Source organism: Aptenodytes forsteri, unplaced genomic scaffold (assembly GCF_000699145.1).
Source record: "Aptenodytes forsteri isolate BGI_AS27 unplaced genomic scaffold, ASM69914v1 Scaffold61, whole genome shotgun sequence".
NCBI classification, from domain to species: domain Eukaryota; kingdom Metazoa; phylum Chordata; class Aves; order Sphenisciformes; family Spheniscidae; genus Aptenodytes; species Aptenodytes forsteri.
In genome coordinates, this window is record NW_008794443.1 from 378,404 (window position 1) to 395,272 (window position 16,869).

General features: G+C 55.1%; 1 protein-coding gene across 1 annotated transcript; it reads left to right on the forward strand.

The window, feature by feature from the left end:
* The first annotated feature begins 2,176 nt into the window (after positions 1-2,176).
* On the forward strand, positions 2,177-16,863 carry PLEKHM2 (pleckstrin homology and RUN domain containing M2). Its single transcript, XM_009289730.2, has 21 exons — positions 2,177-2,215; positions 2,541-2,647; positions 2,803-2,912; positions 3,864-3,963; positions 4,519-4,606; positions 5,115-5,301; positions 7,468-7,527; positions 9,497-9,616; positions 10,210-10,444; positions 11,620-12,399; positions 12,663-12,732; positions 12,820-12,910; positions 13,222-13,286; positions 13,633-13,721; positions 14,278-14,410; positions 14,498-14,688; positions 14,982-15,047; positions 15,550-15,709; positions 15,943-16,122; positions 16,207-16,323; positions 16,711-16,863. Exons 1-21 carry the CDS (start codon positions 2,177-2,179, stop codon positions 16,846-16,848), a joined length of 3,126 nt encoding a protein of 1,041 aa, XP_009288005.1. The 3' UTR covers positions 16,849-16,863.
* Positions 16,864-16,869: the final 6 nt, after the last annotated feature.

Below are 16,869 nucleotides of genomic sequence, written 5' to 3' on the forward strand. Positions count from 1 at the left end.
AATCCTGGCTCACGTCCCGTATGGCAGGGCCTTTGCTTCCTGCCTCAGTTTCCCCAAAAATGGGATATTTTAGTGAGCTCCAGACAGCTCTTGGAGAACATCCCCCGTGGCTCCGTCTATCCATTGCCAGAGGGATACGGCTCTAAATTATGACTTTGTTTCTTCCTCTAGTGTCCTCTTTGCAGGAGTGAGCTTAAAACACTGGCTGCAGGTAGCTCCTGAAATAGTTCTTGAATAGTGGGATTTTAGGGCATTCTTCTCCCTGCTTGGGTCTGGGCTGCCTATTAATAGTGTAAATCTTCTGGGACAGCTTCCTCCCAAAACCAGCTAAGAGCTGCTGAGCTGAAATGCTTCGGGTCTCACCTGGGTGTTGTGAAGCGGTCTGTGCATCGCCGGAGCACCCACAGGTACCTGCAAACAAAACATTATTGCCTATTTCCTTCCCCAGCGGATTTACCTCCTGGACTAGACGGGACAAAGACAGGCTGAACTGTGTTGTGCGATCGGACGAGGGAATTTGGCTGCGATTATTGCGGCTCAGCAGTTCTTTCTCACGTAAGGGCTGGGACCTGCTCCATGCAGGAACACGCCTGGCTCTCCCATCTTGCCTAAGAGCTCCAGAGAGAGACAAGGTCTTCAAGCCAGGAGGGTGTTGGAGCTAGATATGGTCATGTTTTTAAGAGGATTGTTGTGAGCAGTTCCCCAGGTGCCATGAAGTGTTCTCTGTCCCCTTGATAACTTTTCATAGAATCATAGAATCATTGAGGTTGGAAAAGACCTCTAAGATCATCGAGTCCAACCGTCTGATCCAACACCATCACGTCCACTAAACCATGTCCCTAAGCGCCTCATCTACACGTCTTTTAAATCCCTCCAGGGATGGGGCCTCCACCACTTCCCTGGGCAGCCTGTTCCAATGTTTAACCACTCTTTCAGTAAAGAAATTTTTCCTCACGTCCAATCTAAACCTCCCCTGGCGCAACTTGAGGCCGTTTCCTCTTGTCCTATCACTTGTTCCTTGGGAGAAGAGACCGACCCCCACCTCGCTACAACCTCCTTTCAGGTGGTTGTAGAGAGCGATCTTTACATCGAGACTGGATGATTTTCTAAAGGAGCTTCTCTGGCTCTAGTAATAATTCAGGAGGAGAAACCAGTTTCTGGGGACAGGTCAGACTCGACAGGCACAATACCGTCAAGTTTTGGGTTTTTTTAAATCTACCGTCTAACTGGTGAGGTTTGGCAAAGATGTATCGGGTCACCAAAATAACGTACGTACGGGTGATGTGTTGTCGTGGCTCAGCTGAACTGTGCTCACTTGTCACCAGCCAGAGCAAATAAACGTGGCATATACAGCTGAGATTACATCCTGGGTGAGTAATCTCCCTGCCTGAATGCCAAGTATGTGCGAGATGGGGACCTAAATAGATCTGTAAGCTCCAGGGGCAGGAGGAGGCCGGTGGGTCAGCTGGGAAGGGATATAGGATTTGGGTGTAAGGGGATTTCTAGGATTTCTATTGAGTGGTTTTACAGAAGCAGAAAAGCAATTTACGCTGTGTCGAGCCTCCAGGGCTGCTGTCAGCAGAGCACGGGGCCAGCGCTGACCTTAGACCTAACTTTGCAGCTGCGAACGGGTTAACTGAGGATGGGTCAAGCTGTCCTGATTTTTGAGACAGCATCAGCTACGTGACGTGATGTGTCGTAGCGATGCAGCCTCGCCCCAGCAGAGGCAAACGACTCGGGATTAATTGAGCTGCCTTTGTCCCATGCGCATGTGCCTCCGTCCGTATCTGCGCTGCCCTCTGCACCCTCCCGAGTCCCTGCTGCTGTGCGGCCAGGCAATCCGTACCAGCCTGTGTTTGAAAGTCTGGGGCAGCTCTCAGCTGCCTGGCGTCAATACCCAGCATCGTGGCGATCGCTTGAGCCGCCTGTAACAAGAAAACCTCTGTCTCTTCCCGGGATGCCAAAACTGCGCTGAGATTTCACACTAGCACAGAGCACGCGTGCTGCAAGAATGAGGCCCCTGGACTCAGAGCATCTTTTATACCTGGAAGCAACATCTCTCCGCAACCAGGGTTTCCCGTGCCAAGACCCTGAGACCGGGGAGGGGACTCGTCCATGGCAGAGCCAGAAATGGAGCCCAGAGCCCTGATTTATTTCTGTTCTGAACGGCTTTGCGATGGCTGCATCGCTGCAGAGGAACCACCAAAACCCCGCTGTAGTGTTAGCTGTAAAGGAGGAGGCTGCGCAGCTCAGCCCACCTGCTCAACAAACAGGGAAGTTGGTTGTGCAGCTGCGGCCACGTTGCTGGCACGTCTCTGAAAAATGCACAAATCTTTGTGGGTGAGGTTCTCCCTATGAGTTACTGCCTTTAGGGTACTCTTGAAACCAATTGCTATACCCTGTGAGTAACCTGCATCAAGGTTTAGCAAGCTGAGAGATTAAAAAAAGCTATTTAATGCTGGCTGTGAGTGTGTTGGCATCTCCATCTGCCTCCTCAGTGGGCTGTAGAAGGGCGTTTCAGCCATCCCATCTTTTTGCAGCTGCAGAGCTACTTTGCTGCCTGTGAAGACGAGACGCCGGCCATCAGAAACCATGACAAGGTCCTGCAGCGGCTCTGTGAACATCTGGACCACGCTCTGCTCTATGGGTAAGCGTGGAGCCTGCCTCTGGGCTGCTGGGATGCTTTTCACCGTGCTTTGCCTAGCATGTAGCCTCAGCATGGGGAAGCCATCTAGGCAGTAACTGGGATGGAGACAATGAAGCCCTTGCTTAACCTTCCTCTGGGCTTCTTTCTTCTTCCAGCCTGCAAGATCTTTCCTCGGGCTACTGGGTGCTGGTCGTTCACTTCACCCGCCGGGAAGCCGTCAAACAGATCGAAGTGCTTCAACATGTGGCCACCAACCTGGGACGCAGTGAGTATTCGCAGAAGCTGCCCCGGCTCTGAGGGCAAACCTCGGTTTGGGGACATCTAGCAGGAAGTCCAGGCAGGTTGTGCTGGCTGCGTGTTCGAGGGCTGGAGCTGCAGGCAGATTGAGGGAGCCAGCAGGCAGCTCCCCACTGAGTCCGGGTCGCTTTGCTCAGGCCAAGGAGGTGAGAGTCCTGCCGTAACCGTATGACGGCTCTAGAAATAATTGCACCGTGTCTCAGGATTGGGTGTTGGGTCAGAGACATAACCCTGCTTCTGCTGCCTTGAAGCCAAAGCGATCTGCTGGGCCGTGCTCTGGGGAAGGGTTTCTGGCAGATGGGAGGCATCGCCTCTCTCGCCCCAGAATGTCTTGCTGTAGCTGTCATTTGCCCGATGTCGCTTCTCCCCTGCTGCGAGTTGTCTGTAGGATGTTTGGGACCATCGAGGCCGCTTTTGACGCAGGACGGTGCCCAGAGATCTCCCCTCTGCCTGATTATCCCAACACCCTTCATCTCCCAAGCCCCGTACCGGTGAGAGCGGAGCTGAGCGCAGACTCCACCATGCACCTCTCTGCACCTGCAGAATTTGTGTAATATCTCAAATTGCACCTGCGCTGATTTAGAGCGATTCTCCCTCCGTCTCTCCTGTCTCCTGATCCCTCCTGGAAATGCCAGTAGGGTTCCCATCTTGCTGGAGAGACACAGTTGTGTGTCTGCTTCTCAACTGGTTACCACGCGGTCTCTTGTTCTTATTCCCACTCTGAATCACAAATCTGCCCCTTCATCTCCCGCTGACATTTTTCCCCACAGATTTCCCCAACGGTCAGTTGCTCCCCTGAAATGATACAAATGCGAATGAACGATCTGACATGTTTTAACTGATTCGTGTTTATTTCCAGGCTTGCTTCGCTTCTCGGGCGTTTCCCCACAGATAAATCTGTCTGCTGCTTTCTTTTCAGGCCGGGCATGGCTGTACCTAGCCCTCAACGAAAACTCCTTGGAGAGCTATTTGAGGCTGTTCCAGGAGAACCTAAGCCTGCTGCACAAGTACTATGTCAAGTGAGTATCCCAGCTCGTTCTCGTTAGGGCACTGGTTGGCATCCCTTCTTGTCAGAAGCAAGCCCTAATTTGCCAGTGGGGAACAAGCAGTTGATCAGGGTCTGGTCTTTCCTTGTGGGTTTTGCAGAGGTTTTGCATGATTAATTTAAAGGTCCCAGATGTGGACGCACTGTCCTATATAAGAGGACTTCCATGCATCTCTCCTAGTTACTGCTTTCACTCCCAGTCCTGGATGTAGCCTTTATATTCTTCCATGTTTTCCAAGAAGCTGCTGAGCTCTTGTCCAGGGGGACCCAGCTCTGGTGGACGCCTGGAAATCTGCCCGTAGCTCGGTTCGGGGACAGCACATAGTGGATGCCCGCCTGCTCTGAGCCACACATATCTGCCCTTAAGCTCTGCCATTGCTCTTAGGAAGAGGAAAACAGCAGGCTCACAGCTCTGAGGCTGTTTATGCGGCAGCTCGGAGACACGCCACCAAGAAAACGGAAGGGCGCTTGTAGCTATTTCTTCTCTTTCCTCCATCTCTAAAGCTCTTCTGTTTTATCCATGCTGCAGGAACGCCCTGGTTTGCAGTCACGATCATCTGACCTTGTTCTTAACGCTGGTGTCTGGGCTGGAGTTCATCCGCTTTGACTTGGATCTGGTGAGTGTTTTATCCGTTTGTCTTGGCTCTGGGAGAGCGGGTATGTGGAGCAGGGAGCGTCCTGGGTGTCACAGGTCCCACCGCTTGGTCCAGGGTGTACCTTCTTGTTGGCCTTCAGCTGAAAACGTGAAGCTGCCACTTCTAGGAAAGGCTCTAGGCTGGGATCTTTGGAGATCCGGCAATGGGATTTATTCCTATTGCTCAGTTATTCCTCTGCACGGTTCAGAAGAGGAATGAGGCATGTGTGGGGAAGCCAGCTGCGGGGCAGATTGATGGGGATAAAGGAGCTGAGCTCTGCAAGCGCCGTACGAAATGCTGGCGTCGCTCCAGGTAAACACAAAGCCACTGGCTAACCCTCAGTGTCGCAGTGGAGCTGCCGGGTTTCCTCTGAAAGGCGGCAGAAATGGACAGTCAGAGGACGTTCAAGGACAGTCCCATCGTTTCGACTGTGCTAATAACTGTGTGCGGTGACTAGAGCCTGACTCACCCCACGCTCTCTTCTCTGCAGGACGCTCCTTACCTGGATCTGGCCCCGTACATGCCGGATTACTACAAACCTCAGTACCTGCTAGACTTTGAGGACCGCCTGCCCAGCTCCGTGCACGGCTCGGACAGCCTGTCCCTCAACTCCTTCAACTCGGTCACCTCCACCAACCTGGAATGGGACGACAGCGCCATCGCTCCATCCAGTGAAGGTCAGTGGTTTTTTTGGAGATGGGTGCGGTCAGGCCTTTGTGCTCCCACATCTCCTTCGGCTGAGCTGCTGGACCGGGCGAGATGCCGAATGAGGTAGCAAATGATGGGCTGGAAGAGACCAAAGCGAGAGACCCAGCAGTTAGGCTGTGAGTCTCTCCTGTCTTGCCTTGGGAGGTGCTGGGATTTAAGCTGTGGACAGCCCCTTTGCCTCGGACCAGGAGAGAAGGACTTCCCATGCTAGTCACCTCAGGCCACGTTTCCATCCCGGGGGGGGTGTTTTAGCAGGAACTGGAGAAATCTCCCCATGGAGTGAAAATCGTGTCTGTATCTGAACGTGGCTTCCAGTTCAGAGCAGGTACGCAGGGCTGCAGAGGACCTTTTTTAACTGCTTATTTTGCAGTCCAGAGACCGAAATAGGCTGGAGGTGGTGGGGAATAGTTTCCAGAGTCTTTTCTCCATGTCCGCAGTCTGAGGGAAAGGCAGCCAGTGGTCTCAGAGGTGCTGTTTTTTCCTCTTTATGCATCTTAACTTGAGCAGCCTGATAAGTTGTCGTACTCACCCCCTTATCGCTATCAGAGAGGACTGGATGTTGTTCCAGATGAACTGAGAAGACTTATACCTTGTGCCAGCCCCCTTAACCTGCTTCAGGCTGGAGCAGGGAGCTGTTACACTGCATGAAGCATGTTCAGGTGAAGGAACAGCTCTGCTGCTGCTGTTCCTAATCCAAAACACGTTGGCGCTGTTCCTTTTTTGATGTCAGTTTGAACAAAGCGAGATCAGGGGATTCTGGAACAGATGGGGTGATGCGTGCCGTTAATTGGATGCAGTGAATTCAGGACCGAGTCCGCATACGGACAGGTTCCCTCTGAGACGAGGGTCTGCCAGTTGCCTTTTATGTGCAAGATAGAAACTGCAGACTAATATTAAAGATGCTGAGAAGGAACAGCCTGGGAAGCAAGATGCAGATGTGGGTATGGGCGTTAGCATCGTTTTAGCAAAGGGCTTTGAAGCACAGCACTGTCTTGGGCTCACCCACAACATCTGCGCTCGTGCTGTGAGCGTGAAAGGGTTTGCTTTCGGGGACTTGCTTATGCCAAACCTCCAGCATCCAGGTAAGTTGGAGACAGCACGAGGAGCCTAGCAGTAAAAGTCACAGGAGGAAGCTCCTCTGTCCCCGGAGGTTTGGCATAAGCAGCCATTTCAGTGCATGCTGCACCCCCTGGGCTTGTATTCCTGTTCCTCCCTCAGCAGAACATGTCTTGGTGCCGGCACATCTCCTACTGTCCCTGTTGACTGGGCACGGGGTGTCACTTAGGTTTGGCTACGCTCTCCAGCCCGTCTGGTGGATGGAAGCTTAATGCTCAAGAGAAGAGGGGTTTGGAGTAGAGATCCAGGAGATTTTGGAGCTAGATTTTGGTTTTAGCATCGTCGCAAGCTATTCTGTGTGTCCGGGCAGCGGTTGTGATCTGTGTCTCAGTTTCCCCATGCGTAGAGGGGTTTGGTGCTGACGTAGAAATGCCGCGCCCTGTTGTGGGACCAGGATGGTGGAGGTGTTGGAGCCCTGGAGGGCAGGCATTGCCGCTCTTCCTCCGGCGTGGAGGAATTGAACTTCAATAACTTATTTCACTGCTCATCATTTCAACAGGAGCATCTCGCTACCCTGGGAGTGTAGGTGGAGCTGGGGATTTTAGGATCAGAGGACAAATTTTTCCCTTTAATCAGACCCCTGGCTTTGCAAACGTTAGTGAGTCAAACATCACGGTGTCTATGGGAGGTAAACGTGAAGTGGGGAAACTGAGGCACAGAGCAATTAAATTGCTTCCGAGAGGGGATCCCTGATTAGGTACACAAGCCCTGGATGACACCAACTGTTTTTCTGTTTTAACTTTCCAGCAGCTTGCATAATGGGGCCTTCATCCTTCTCTGGTCCCATTGTAGCTCCCATAACACAAACATCCAGCAGGAGCAACCATTAGTGCAGCTGGTTTCCATTTGCACCCATGTTCCCTAATGATTTTCTCATGCGTTTCAGATACTGGTGGAAGATTGTTTTGTTTTCTCCTTTCCTATCTCCCTCCCCAAATCCCCTTCACACTCTCCCCTGTCCCCGCTCCCTCCCCACTACTTGTATTTCTAATCCTGAGTTTTATCCCTCGTTTTTGTAGATTATGATTTTGGAGATGTCTTTCCAGCAATGCAGACCATGCCCAGCAGAGACTGGGAAGGTGGGACATACTCGTCTGTTACAACATTTTGTTTTTCTCTCTGCATTGCTGCCACCTGAAGCTTGCTGCATGCTCCCCGGTTCACTTCTTTAACGAGCAACCACCGCATCTTGATGGAATTCGGTAGAGGCAGAAAGGAGAGGAAAAGATCCCCCAAGGTGGGAGGTTGTGTGTCTCATCCGTAAGACCACGTGCAAAGCTTTCCCCAACTCCTGGTGTATGCAGGCACGCTCACCTGGCCGTATATCCCGGAGCGGAGGATTGTTTTCCTGCCTCTGACGATGCCTCCGTGTCTTCTAGACGTGTCTGCCCCAGCGCTCGGCGTAGCAGACGCGGGGCTGGAGTTTCGAGCGCGGTTCTGTGGCTGCTCAATACGTTGCGGCCTGTGTTGATAAAGGAGCCTTTATACCAGGTTACAAAAGAAAAGCTGCAAAATCGCCCCCGCCGCGAAGCTGGCAGGCAGGGATCAGCAGCCGTCCAAAATGAGCGTGACCGTGCCAGCTGACCTCACACCGTAGATTTCCTCCGTGGGGTAAAGCACACAGGGTGCTGATTGAAAAACTGATCCACCTTCATTGATTTCCTGAAAGCCCTGGAAAACAGCTGAATTAATTCTGCTTTCTTTAATTTTGGGCCTTTTGCAGGGATTAATTTGGGAGGTTTTGTTTTCCTTGGACCCTGCTCTCCTGTATCAAAACATCTCTCGAAGCCACAACATCCAGCACATCGCTGTGCTCAGTTTGAGTCACCACACTTCTCTTTTTTTTCTTTTTTTTATTTTACCACTTTTAAAACCAACTTGTCAGCTATGTCTGGCCTTTACAGTCAAGAGCACGTGCCCATTTTAGAGGAACTTGTTCTCCTTCCTCCACGTGCAGTCCCTCTGTGTATCCTTTGCGTGTCACAGGAGTAGGAGACTTCTCTGCTTTACCCCTGGAGGAAATATACCCGTGCTCTGTCCTTTGCAGCTGAAAGCTGGATGGAGCCCCGGGTCTGAATTGCCTTGGCTGGTACCGCCTGAATATTTGGGGAAATTCTGCCTGAATTCCATGTGGATGGCTCTTGGGCTCTAACATGCTCCCTCTCATCTTCTTTCTTACCCCACGCGCAGAGATGCTCACAGAGATGGTTTAACGTATCCCTGAAGCTTGAGCGTACACCTAGAGGGTACAAACCACGTTTCTAAACCCAACACCCGGCGAGCAACTTAACCGTGGGTGTTGGGAGCGGGCTGGGAGAAGCCAAGGGATGCTGGGGGCAGATCCCTCCGGCTTTCGGAGGTGTGCACGGATCCCGTGTGCAGGTCCTGGTTGCAAAGCGGTGCCAGTGTGATCCACCGCTGCTCCGGGCTGGGTTACTGTGTGCTGAGCAAACCTCGGCTGTAGCAAAGTTTTCATCGTATCCCCCCTGCGAGCTTAGCTTACCAATGCATTCCTTGCTGTTTGTACACAGAGCAAGAGGTTAAGAAAGTTGGGGCAGTTCCCCATTTTCAGCAAATGCATTTTGGGGTAAAATTCTGTATTTTGGACAAAGATTGTTTTGTCTCAACAGAATCAGCAGGGTGTAGGCAAAAGAAGCGATGTTCATTTTGGTGATACAGGCTAGAAGCCTGGGTCTGAAATTGCTTTTAAATGTTTTATTTTCCCTTTAACGTAGACATTAAAAATCCACCCGATTTACTTCCCTTGACAGAGGTCACACCCTCCGCGCTGCGGGGCAGGCGTTTCAGCAGGAACAAAGCAGCGTTTTGAAATCGGCCGTCACAAAACTGCCTTTATTAGATTTTTTATAAGAGGCTTCATTTTCCTACTCAAAACCTACGCCCCTGAATCAGTCTGCCAGGGCTGTGGTTTCCTTCAGAAGGGGTTTCCCTGCCTAGCAAGAGGTTTCTAGCTGTCTTTGGAAATGCAGGGTGCTGGAGAAGAGAAGGGCATGGGTAACCTTCCTTTAACCCTGATTTTGTGGACAGATAACTCCGAGCATGACTCCTGTAGCCCTTCTCCGCTGCTCCTTTTCCCTCTGAAGACTAACATGGACCAAGCTGGTTGTGCTACGACCTGTCTGTGCAGCCTGCTGTCCTCAGACCCTGGTGAATGCTCTGTCCCCCCCCTCCACCACACTTCCAGCCCCCCGTGTGTGTCTTGTGCAAGCAGAGAAAAGCAGCCCGTTCCGTAAGGATCGCTGCTCTACGGGCTGGCTCTGTTTCTGCCCTTCTAGCCGAGCGAGCGTCTTCCTAAGACCCAGTCGCAGGGGAGAAGCAGCAATGCGGGGCAGCAGCCTCTTTAGCTCTTTGTCATCTTGCTAAGGAGCACCGTGGCCCCAAAACCCCTCAAGTTCCTTCCCAAGGACGCTACCTCTACATCTTAATCCGGCTGCCGGCTCCTGGGTGACCGAGCTGTTATTTCCAGGCGTTGTCTAAATTGCAGCGGGTGCAAAATGCAGAGCGATGCTGGGGTGCGCGCTGGCCTCTCTGTCCCTCCTCGCAAAGAGCCTGCTGCCTGCAGCAATCTCTGAAGCTAAGCTGGTCCGACAGCACTCTGCCAGTGCCCGGGATGGTGTCCCTGCGAGCAGTATTGTGATCCTGTAGTGCCCCGAGCCCCCAGTGCGCAGCTTTGCTTGATTTGACTTGATCCAGGTGCCCGAGCTGACATTAATTCTGCTCTTCCCTTCTTGTCTTTGCAGATGGAGACCTCACGGACACACTCAGCTGCCCACGCTCCACTGCCTCAGAGGCGAACGGCAGCAAGGCCTCCGTGAAGAGCCCGACACAGCGCTACAACCCCTTCAACGAGGAGAAAGCCGACGCACCGTCCTCCACCGAGACCACGCCGGTGCACGCAGCTTCCCAGGAGAAGGCAGAAGCCACCCCTGAAGGAACGGATCAATCCGAGAGCTGCACAGAGCTGGAGGTCATCAGGTAGGGACAGAGCTGCCTGGCCTGGAAACATGCCCCGAGTGTCATCTGTCACCAGATGTTGATGATATGCCAGCCCTTCTAGCCCAACGGAGACAGCATCTGTGGTGTAGCCTTTCTACAATCATGAGAAAATGGTTTTATACCTCCAGACACCAGCTGATGCTCTGTAGGCGTCAACAGAGCTGGTCCCTTGGGTCTGTAGAGCTACAGGCTGGCTCGACATAAACACCTTTGCCTGACCGTCTGTGTCGGAGAGCTCAGAGGAAGCCGTGAGCTTTTATTTGAAGTTTTCTCCAGCTGATGGCAGGTTTGCAGCAACTCTGGGTCTCAGATCTTCTCTCCCGTCCTTCCTCTTGTTTGTCAATGAGCTGTGGCTAAACCTGTTGAGGGAGATGCCTCCGCAGACCTGCTGGCCTGTGTTTGACACTTGCAGAGGAGATCCCCAGGGGTCCCTTGGAGCCCTTAAACCCAGACAAAGAGCTCAAGGCTCTGTCTGCTCACACTCAGGGTTGGGGGCACCCCAAAAGCAGCCCAGCAGGCCTGTGCTTTGTTCTCACACCCTGTTTTTCCTGGGAGGAGCAGAGGAGCTGGGTTCTGTCGCACCCCGCTCTCCTGCAGACACACGGGAAGAGGAGCACTGTGCTCGCTTCCCAAACAAGAGTGACCTGGCAGCAGTTTGGGTGCCATGGGAGGCCTGAACACTTCCGCAGCCGGCATCCCGGTATGCCGTTCGGCTGGAGCAGGCTCCAGCCTGCATCTCCCTCTTCTGGCAGGCGGGGACACGGCATTCCCACGTCCTCTTGAAACCTTCTCCCTTCCCAGCATCTTGCTCTCAGACAGGGATTTCTCCCACGTCACTTTAGCTCCGCATCCATTTGTGATCCCCTTTGCAGCCAAAGGAAGCCCAAGATGCTGCGTCCGGCAGCCGATGACTCTGTTCTTTTTTGGATAGGTAGGAAACAGTGTCCATACCCTGCTCTTCTTGTGACGGCTGGCATGGAGACGGGGGCTCTATGTGGCCGCACACTGAGCCATGTTCTTGATACAAGGATTTTTCCGCAACAGGGAAAATTGCAAAGGAAGGTTGTTGGGAAAGGGTGGGACCCCCTCTCTATATTGCAGAAGTCTAAGCAGGCACAGATGAGTGACATCTCTACTGGTCTCTCACCATGCAGGTTAGCCAAGAAGAAGAAAACAGGCAAGAAGAAGAAAGCGAAGCCCGAGGAGCCAATGAACACCCCTGCGCCCGTAGTGCCCGAGACCCAGCAGGCCAGCGGAGACAGCGGCATGAACGGGCTGAGTGACAGAGAAGACCCTCAGAGAGACGATGGTCCCGCTGCCCCGGCTGGTGAGCCAAGCCCAAGCGGGCGGGAAGAGGGTCGTGACCGTTCTGCCCTCAGCCAGCTGGCTCTACGCATCCCCGAGATGAAGGACACGTCCATGGAGAGTGTGGGGCAGCCACTGAGCAAGGTGATGGACAGGCTTAACGGGCAGCTGGACCCCGGTGGCTGGAATGCCCCCCTCGAGCCCCCCGGGCAGTCCTTTCGGACTGGCACGCCAGGGGAGACCCCGGATGGATCGTCCTCTGGCGACTTTAGTGAGGGAATTTCAGCCCCCATGGACTTCTACCGCTTTACCGTCGAGAGTCCAAACGCTGCTGCACCAGGTGGTGGCCACCATGACGCTCCAGGGCCTGGCCAACCGCCACATGTTTCTGGTAGCCCTGAGGCTCCTGAAGAAGAAGAACGCAGAGAGGGAGAAGCAGCTGGGGCAGTAGAGGAGTCTGGAGGGGCGAGTGATGAACCCCAAACTGGCCAGACAGAAACTGCCAACCCCCAGGCTCTCCACGAGCCGAAGAAGGAGCAGCCCAGCCCTTCCCCGAGCAGCGCCGAGGACTCTGGCGTGGAGGAAGGGCAGGGCAGCCCTTCGGAGCTGACCCATCCCTCCGAGTTCAGGTGAGGCTGGGTTTGCTCAGCAGGGAGAGCATCTTCCAAACAATCTTGAGCTCGAGCTCTCACTTTTCCCTTTGTCCTCGGTTTGGGGGGCAAAGCCCATCCTTTTCCAGGAGGAAGATGAGGCACAAGGGGTCAGGAGGAGAAGGTCTTGGGGGGCTAACAGGTGCTCAAATCATGGACAAGTTCAATAAGGAAGGGGATTGCCCTTCCTGGACTCACCCAGCCCCACGTCTATGTCCATCCTCTACTGTCTCTCTTCACAGGGTGGATAACAACCATCTCCTCCTGCTGATGATCCACGTCTTTCGGGAGAACGAGGAACAGTTGTTCAGGGTAAGGTGGTCACCATCGATCTCCTGCAAATGACCGGCTCTGTGACTGCATTGGTTGCAGGCTGAGAGCTCTTTCCTCTCCACGCAGATGATCCGAATGAGCACTGGGCACATGGAGGGGAACCTGCAGCTGATTTACGTCCTGCTGACAGATTGCTACGTGTACCTGATCCGGAAAGGTATCCCGTCCCAACAGCCTCAGTGCTCAGCTGCAGGGAGGGAGGCTGCTTGTCCATAAATTAGGGCACCATAGCTCACTACCTTCACTGCCAGCTCCTGCCCAGTTCTCTCGTGTCCCCCAGAGTCACAGTAGGGAGCTCAGGTTGACTTGTCACCCAAGAAGCCCTGGAACACGTGCCCCGCAGCTCCGTGCTGCCTGGGACACGGCTTGGTTTGCAGGTCCATCACTGCTGCTGCGCAGCGGCCCGGATCCGGGCAGCGCTTGGGGTCCTTTGCCCCTCTTCACATGGCTCTTTTGTGTCTGTGCCAGGGGCAGCGGAGAAGCCGTACATGGTGGAGGAGGCCGTTTCCTATAATGAGCTGGACTACATTTCGGTGAGTGCAGCCTGGGTCGGGTCAGCCCTCTTGGAGGGAGCGGGAGTGGGGGGGTCGGTCCTCACCTCTCCGTCCGCAGGGGTGTCAGGAGCGTCACGGTGGGGTGTTTCTGTGAGGCGCTCTGTCCATGGGGAGCATTTTGGCCAGTGAATCTTTTGAGACTGGGAGAGTTAGAAGTGATCCCCCCTCAAATGCCACCTCTGCGGGTGCCCAGCTTGCTCGTATCTTTGCATGGGCAGCAGAGTGACCACTGACCTTCTCCCCCGGGGCCAGAAGCCAGGTTCAGCCCTGCTTCACCACCCCTCGTCCCCCACCTGGCTTCCCTAACCGGTCATATGTGGCACAGGTTGGGCTGGATCAGCAGACGGTGACTCTGGTGTGCACCAATCGGAGGAAGCAGTTCCTGCTCGACACCGCAGACGTGGCTCTCACCGAGTAAGCAGGGACCGGGTGGCAGAACCGTGGCACTTTCCTCCCGGGGTGCAGGACCTCTGGCCAGCACCTTGGACTCCCGGCGTGACTTGGGGAATGCAAGAGACTCCAGTGACAGCCCTTCACGACAAAGTCCTGCAACCAGAGGGGGTTTGGGGTTTGGTTTGATGCCACCGGCTAAACCCTGCAGGCACTGGGCGATGGAGACTGTGTCCCCTTTGTGTCACTTGGGATGAGTAGGGACGAGGTCTTGAGTTTCAGGGCACGTCCCCGGGTCTCTCTGCGTGTTGTCAGCTCAGGGAGGTGACCTCTTCAGGGCCTGGATGGTCATACTGGGATCTGTGTTGGGATGGGTGTCCATCTCCCAGTCTCACCCGTCTCTTTCCTCGAGCTCAGACTTTGCAATCCCCGTCGCCTTTGGTCTGTGAGGTTGATTTTGAGACCCTTTGGGCTGGAAGACCAGAGGCCCACGTTGAAGGGAAGCCCCTTCGGCATGAGAGCGCGTGAGGGAGATGAGGGGCTGTTTGCCCTGGCCTCATCAGAGATCTCTGTCTCTCAGGTTCTTCCTGGTCTCCTTGAAGTCAGCCATGATCAAAGGGTGCCGGGAGCCCCCATACCCCAGTATCCTCACGGATGCCACCATGGAGAAACTGGCACTCGCAAAGTTCGTGGCCCAGGAGTCCAAGTGCGAGGTGAGTTTGGATATCGCAGCCATCACTACATGTGGCGGAGGCTCAGGGAGACTCCCTCCTGTTGACTTCCCCGCCTGATTCTCACAGGCCTGCGACGTGGTTGTGCGTTTCTACGGCCTCGTTCACTGGGAAGACCCCATGGACGAGGCGTTGGGACCTGCCAACAATAGCTACACCTCCGCCGAAAACGCGGTCACCAAGGACGGCATCCTGCACTACAAGGCGGGGACCTCCTACCTGGGCAAAGAGCAGTGGAAGACCTGCTTCGTGGTGCTCAGGTGGGCACCGGGGCTGTGGGTCGGGACTGGGGTCAGCCAGGGCTCGTCAGAGAAGGCGCTGGGACCAGATTGCTGCCCAGGAGCTGCTTGGGAGATGGAGAGGACCCATCTTGTCACCTGGGGGGCTAAAGCCACCAGTTGTGGCTGCCCAGCAGCAGGAACGCAACCCCACAGGACTGCATGGGTGGAGAGCAGGGCAGAGTGGCTGTGGGACCGAAGGCAGAGGTTGTTTGTGCAGTTGCCGGGGCCGAGCTGACTCCAGTTACCACCTCTCTCATCTTCCCAAACGGCAGCAACGGGATCTTGTACCAGTATCCGGACCGCACGGACGTCACCCCTCTGCTCTCCATCAACATGGGGTAAGCAGCTGGTAGGATGTAGCGCCCAGATTTGGCGGGGATCTGGGGATCAGGAGCTCCTTGGGATGTTCAGGGAGGTGTTTCTGGGCAAATCATGATCTAGTCTGTGCCACAGGACTCCCTGCTTGCTCCTGGCTGAGTACAGATGCCCATTTGCTTTGGCTCCGGTGCGTGTAGCTGGAGATGGGCTCGTTTCCTCCTGGGTTTTGCATGCCAAGCCCACCCTTTGACGGGGAATTGGCCTCTGAAGGGCTGGCATGCCCCTCCAAGAGCCACGCTGGGCGACCTCCACAAACCCACCGTGCTCAACTCCAGCTCCACCACGATGTGCAGAGACAGAGGGCATCCCTGGAGCAACCGCAGGGGATGTCACAAATGGGAAACGAATGCTTGTGGGGGAAAGGGGTGACGTGCCGCGCAGGGAGGGCAGACGGAGGCTGTTTTCAGGCTAGCGCTGGCCAGTCCGTCCTGCTGACCTCCATCCCTCCCCCCTCTCTCCCAGTGGCGAGCAGTGTGGGGGATGCCGGCGCTCCAACACCACCGACCGGCCCCACTCCTTCCAGGTGATCCTGACGGACCGGCCCTCCCTGGAGCTGAGTGCCGAGAACGAGGAAGATATGGCGGACTGGATGCAGTACTTCTGCCAGGCTGTCTCCAAAGGGGTGAGCCGGGGACAGGCCCCCAAGCGTGGGTGCATCGACCCCCCTTTTTCGCCCGGAGCCCCTTTGGGGCACAGCCCAGCCGGCACGGAGCTGCCGACGGGAGCGGGGATGTCTGGCAGGGGTGAAGCAGGCAGTTTTCTCCCGAGCTGGGAGGGCTTCCCCACGAGGCACCCTGTGGAGATGGGGCTCCTTCATGCCAGACTTTAACCCCCCCCTTTCCCCACCCCGTGCAGGTGATCCCCCAAGGTGTTGCCCCTACGCCTTGCGTCCCCTGCTGCCTTGTGCTGACGGACGAGAAGGCTTTCACCTGCCACGAGGACTGCCAGACGAGCTTCTTCCGCTCGCTGGGCACCGTGGAGCTGACGGACATCACTGCCATCTCCACAGAGGCTGGCAAGGAGTACTGTATCTTGGTGAGCATGGTGCTTCGGGGCCGGACAGCCCAGGGCTGGGCAAGGACCGCGGTGGTAACGCCCGGCCTCTCTCTTGATGTTTAGGAGTTTGCTCAGGACCGCAAGCAGTTCCTGCCCCCCTGGGTCCTCTATTTTAGTTGCACTACAGAACTGGAGAGGTTTCTCTCGGCGCTGAACGCCACGTGGAGGAACATCTACCAGGTGAGCGTGCAAGGCTGTGTCACACCCTTCCTCCGGCAAGGAAGGGTGAACGGGGCCAGCGCCCTCCGAGGAAGGAGTGGGTGATTTTTTCCCTGCAGGGTGAACCCAGCTTTCCCACGAAGGGCAGGAAAGCCACGGAGCCCCTCCATGTCCATATAACTGTGGGATGTGGGATTCAGAGCTTGAGTGCCCTGGCAAGGAGGGCCATGAGCATCCAGGGCTGGCAAGGGGAGTGGGGGAGGAACCTGGCTCAGCCCCGTGCCCCTCCGTCACCTGTATTTATGACACAGGCGACTTTCCTGTCTGTTTTTGAGGTGGTTTTACAACAAGGAGGAGAAGTGGCTGTCGTTCGTTCCCCCTCCTGACTGCCCCACACGTGTGTTTCAGGTCGACCTCCTGCACAAGGCCATTCTGGATGCCGCCATCAAGAAGAAATGCGAAGACGCTCAGAGCCTCATCGACAGCGCCTGGCAGCGCAGCGACAGCCTCTGCCGCGGGCGAGCGGAGCGGGACCCCTGGTGTTAACCCTGGCCGGGGGGGGGGGGA

Bases quoted from the DNA above. Each gene is read 5' to 3' on its own strand.
- PLEKHM2 (XM_009289730.2), top strand. From the start codon at position 2,177: ATGGCTGCATCGCTGCAGAGGAACCACCAAAACCCCGCT. The intron at 4,607-5,114 runs GTGAGTGTTTTA...TCTTCTCTGCAG, and splicing joins TCCGCTTTGACTTGGATCTG to GACGCTCCTTACCTGGATCT. The intron at 12,911-13,221 runs GTATCCCGTCCC...TGTCTGTGCCAG, and splicing joins CGTGTACCTGATCCGGAAAG to GGGCAGCGGAGAAGCCGTAC.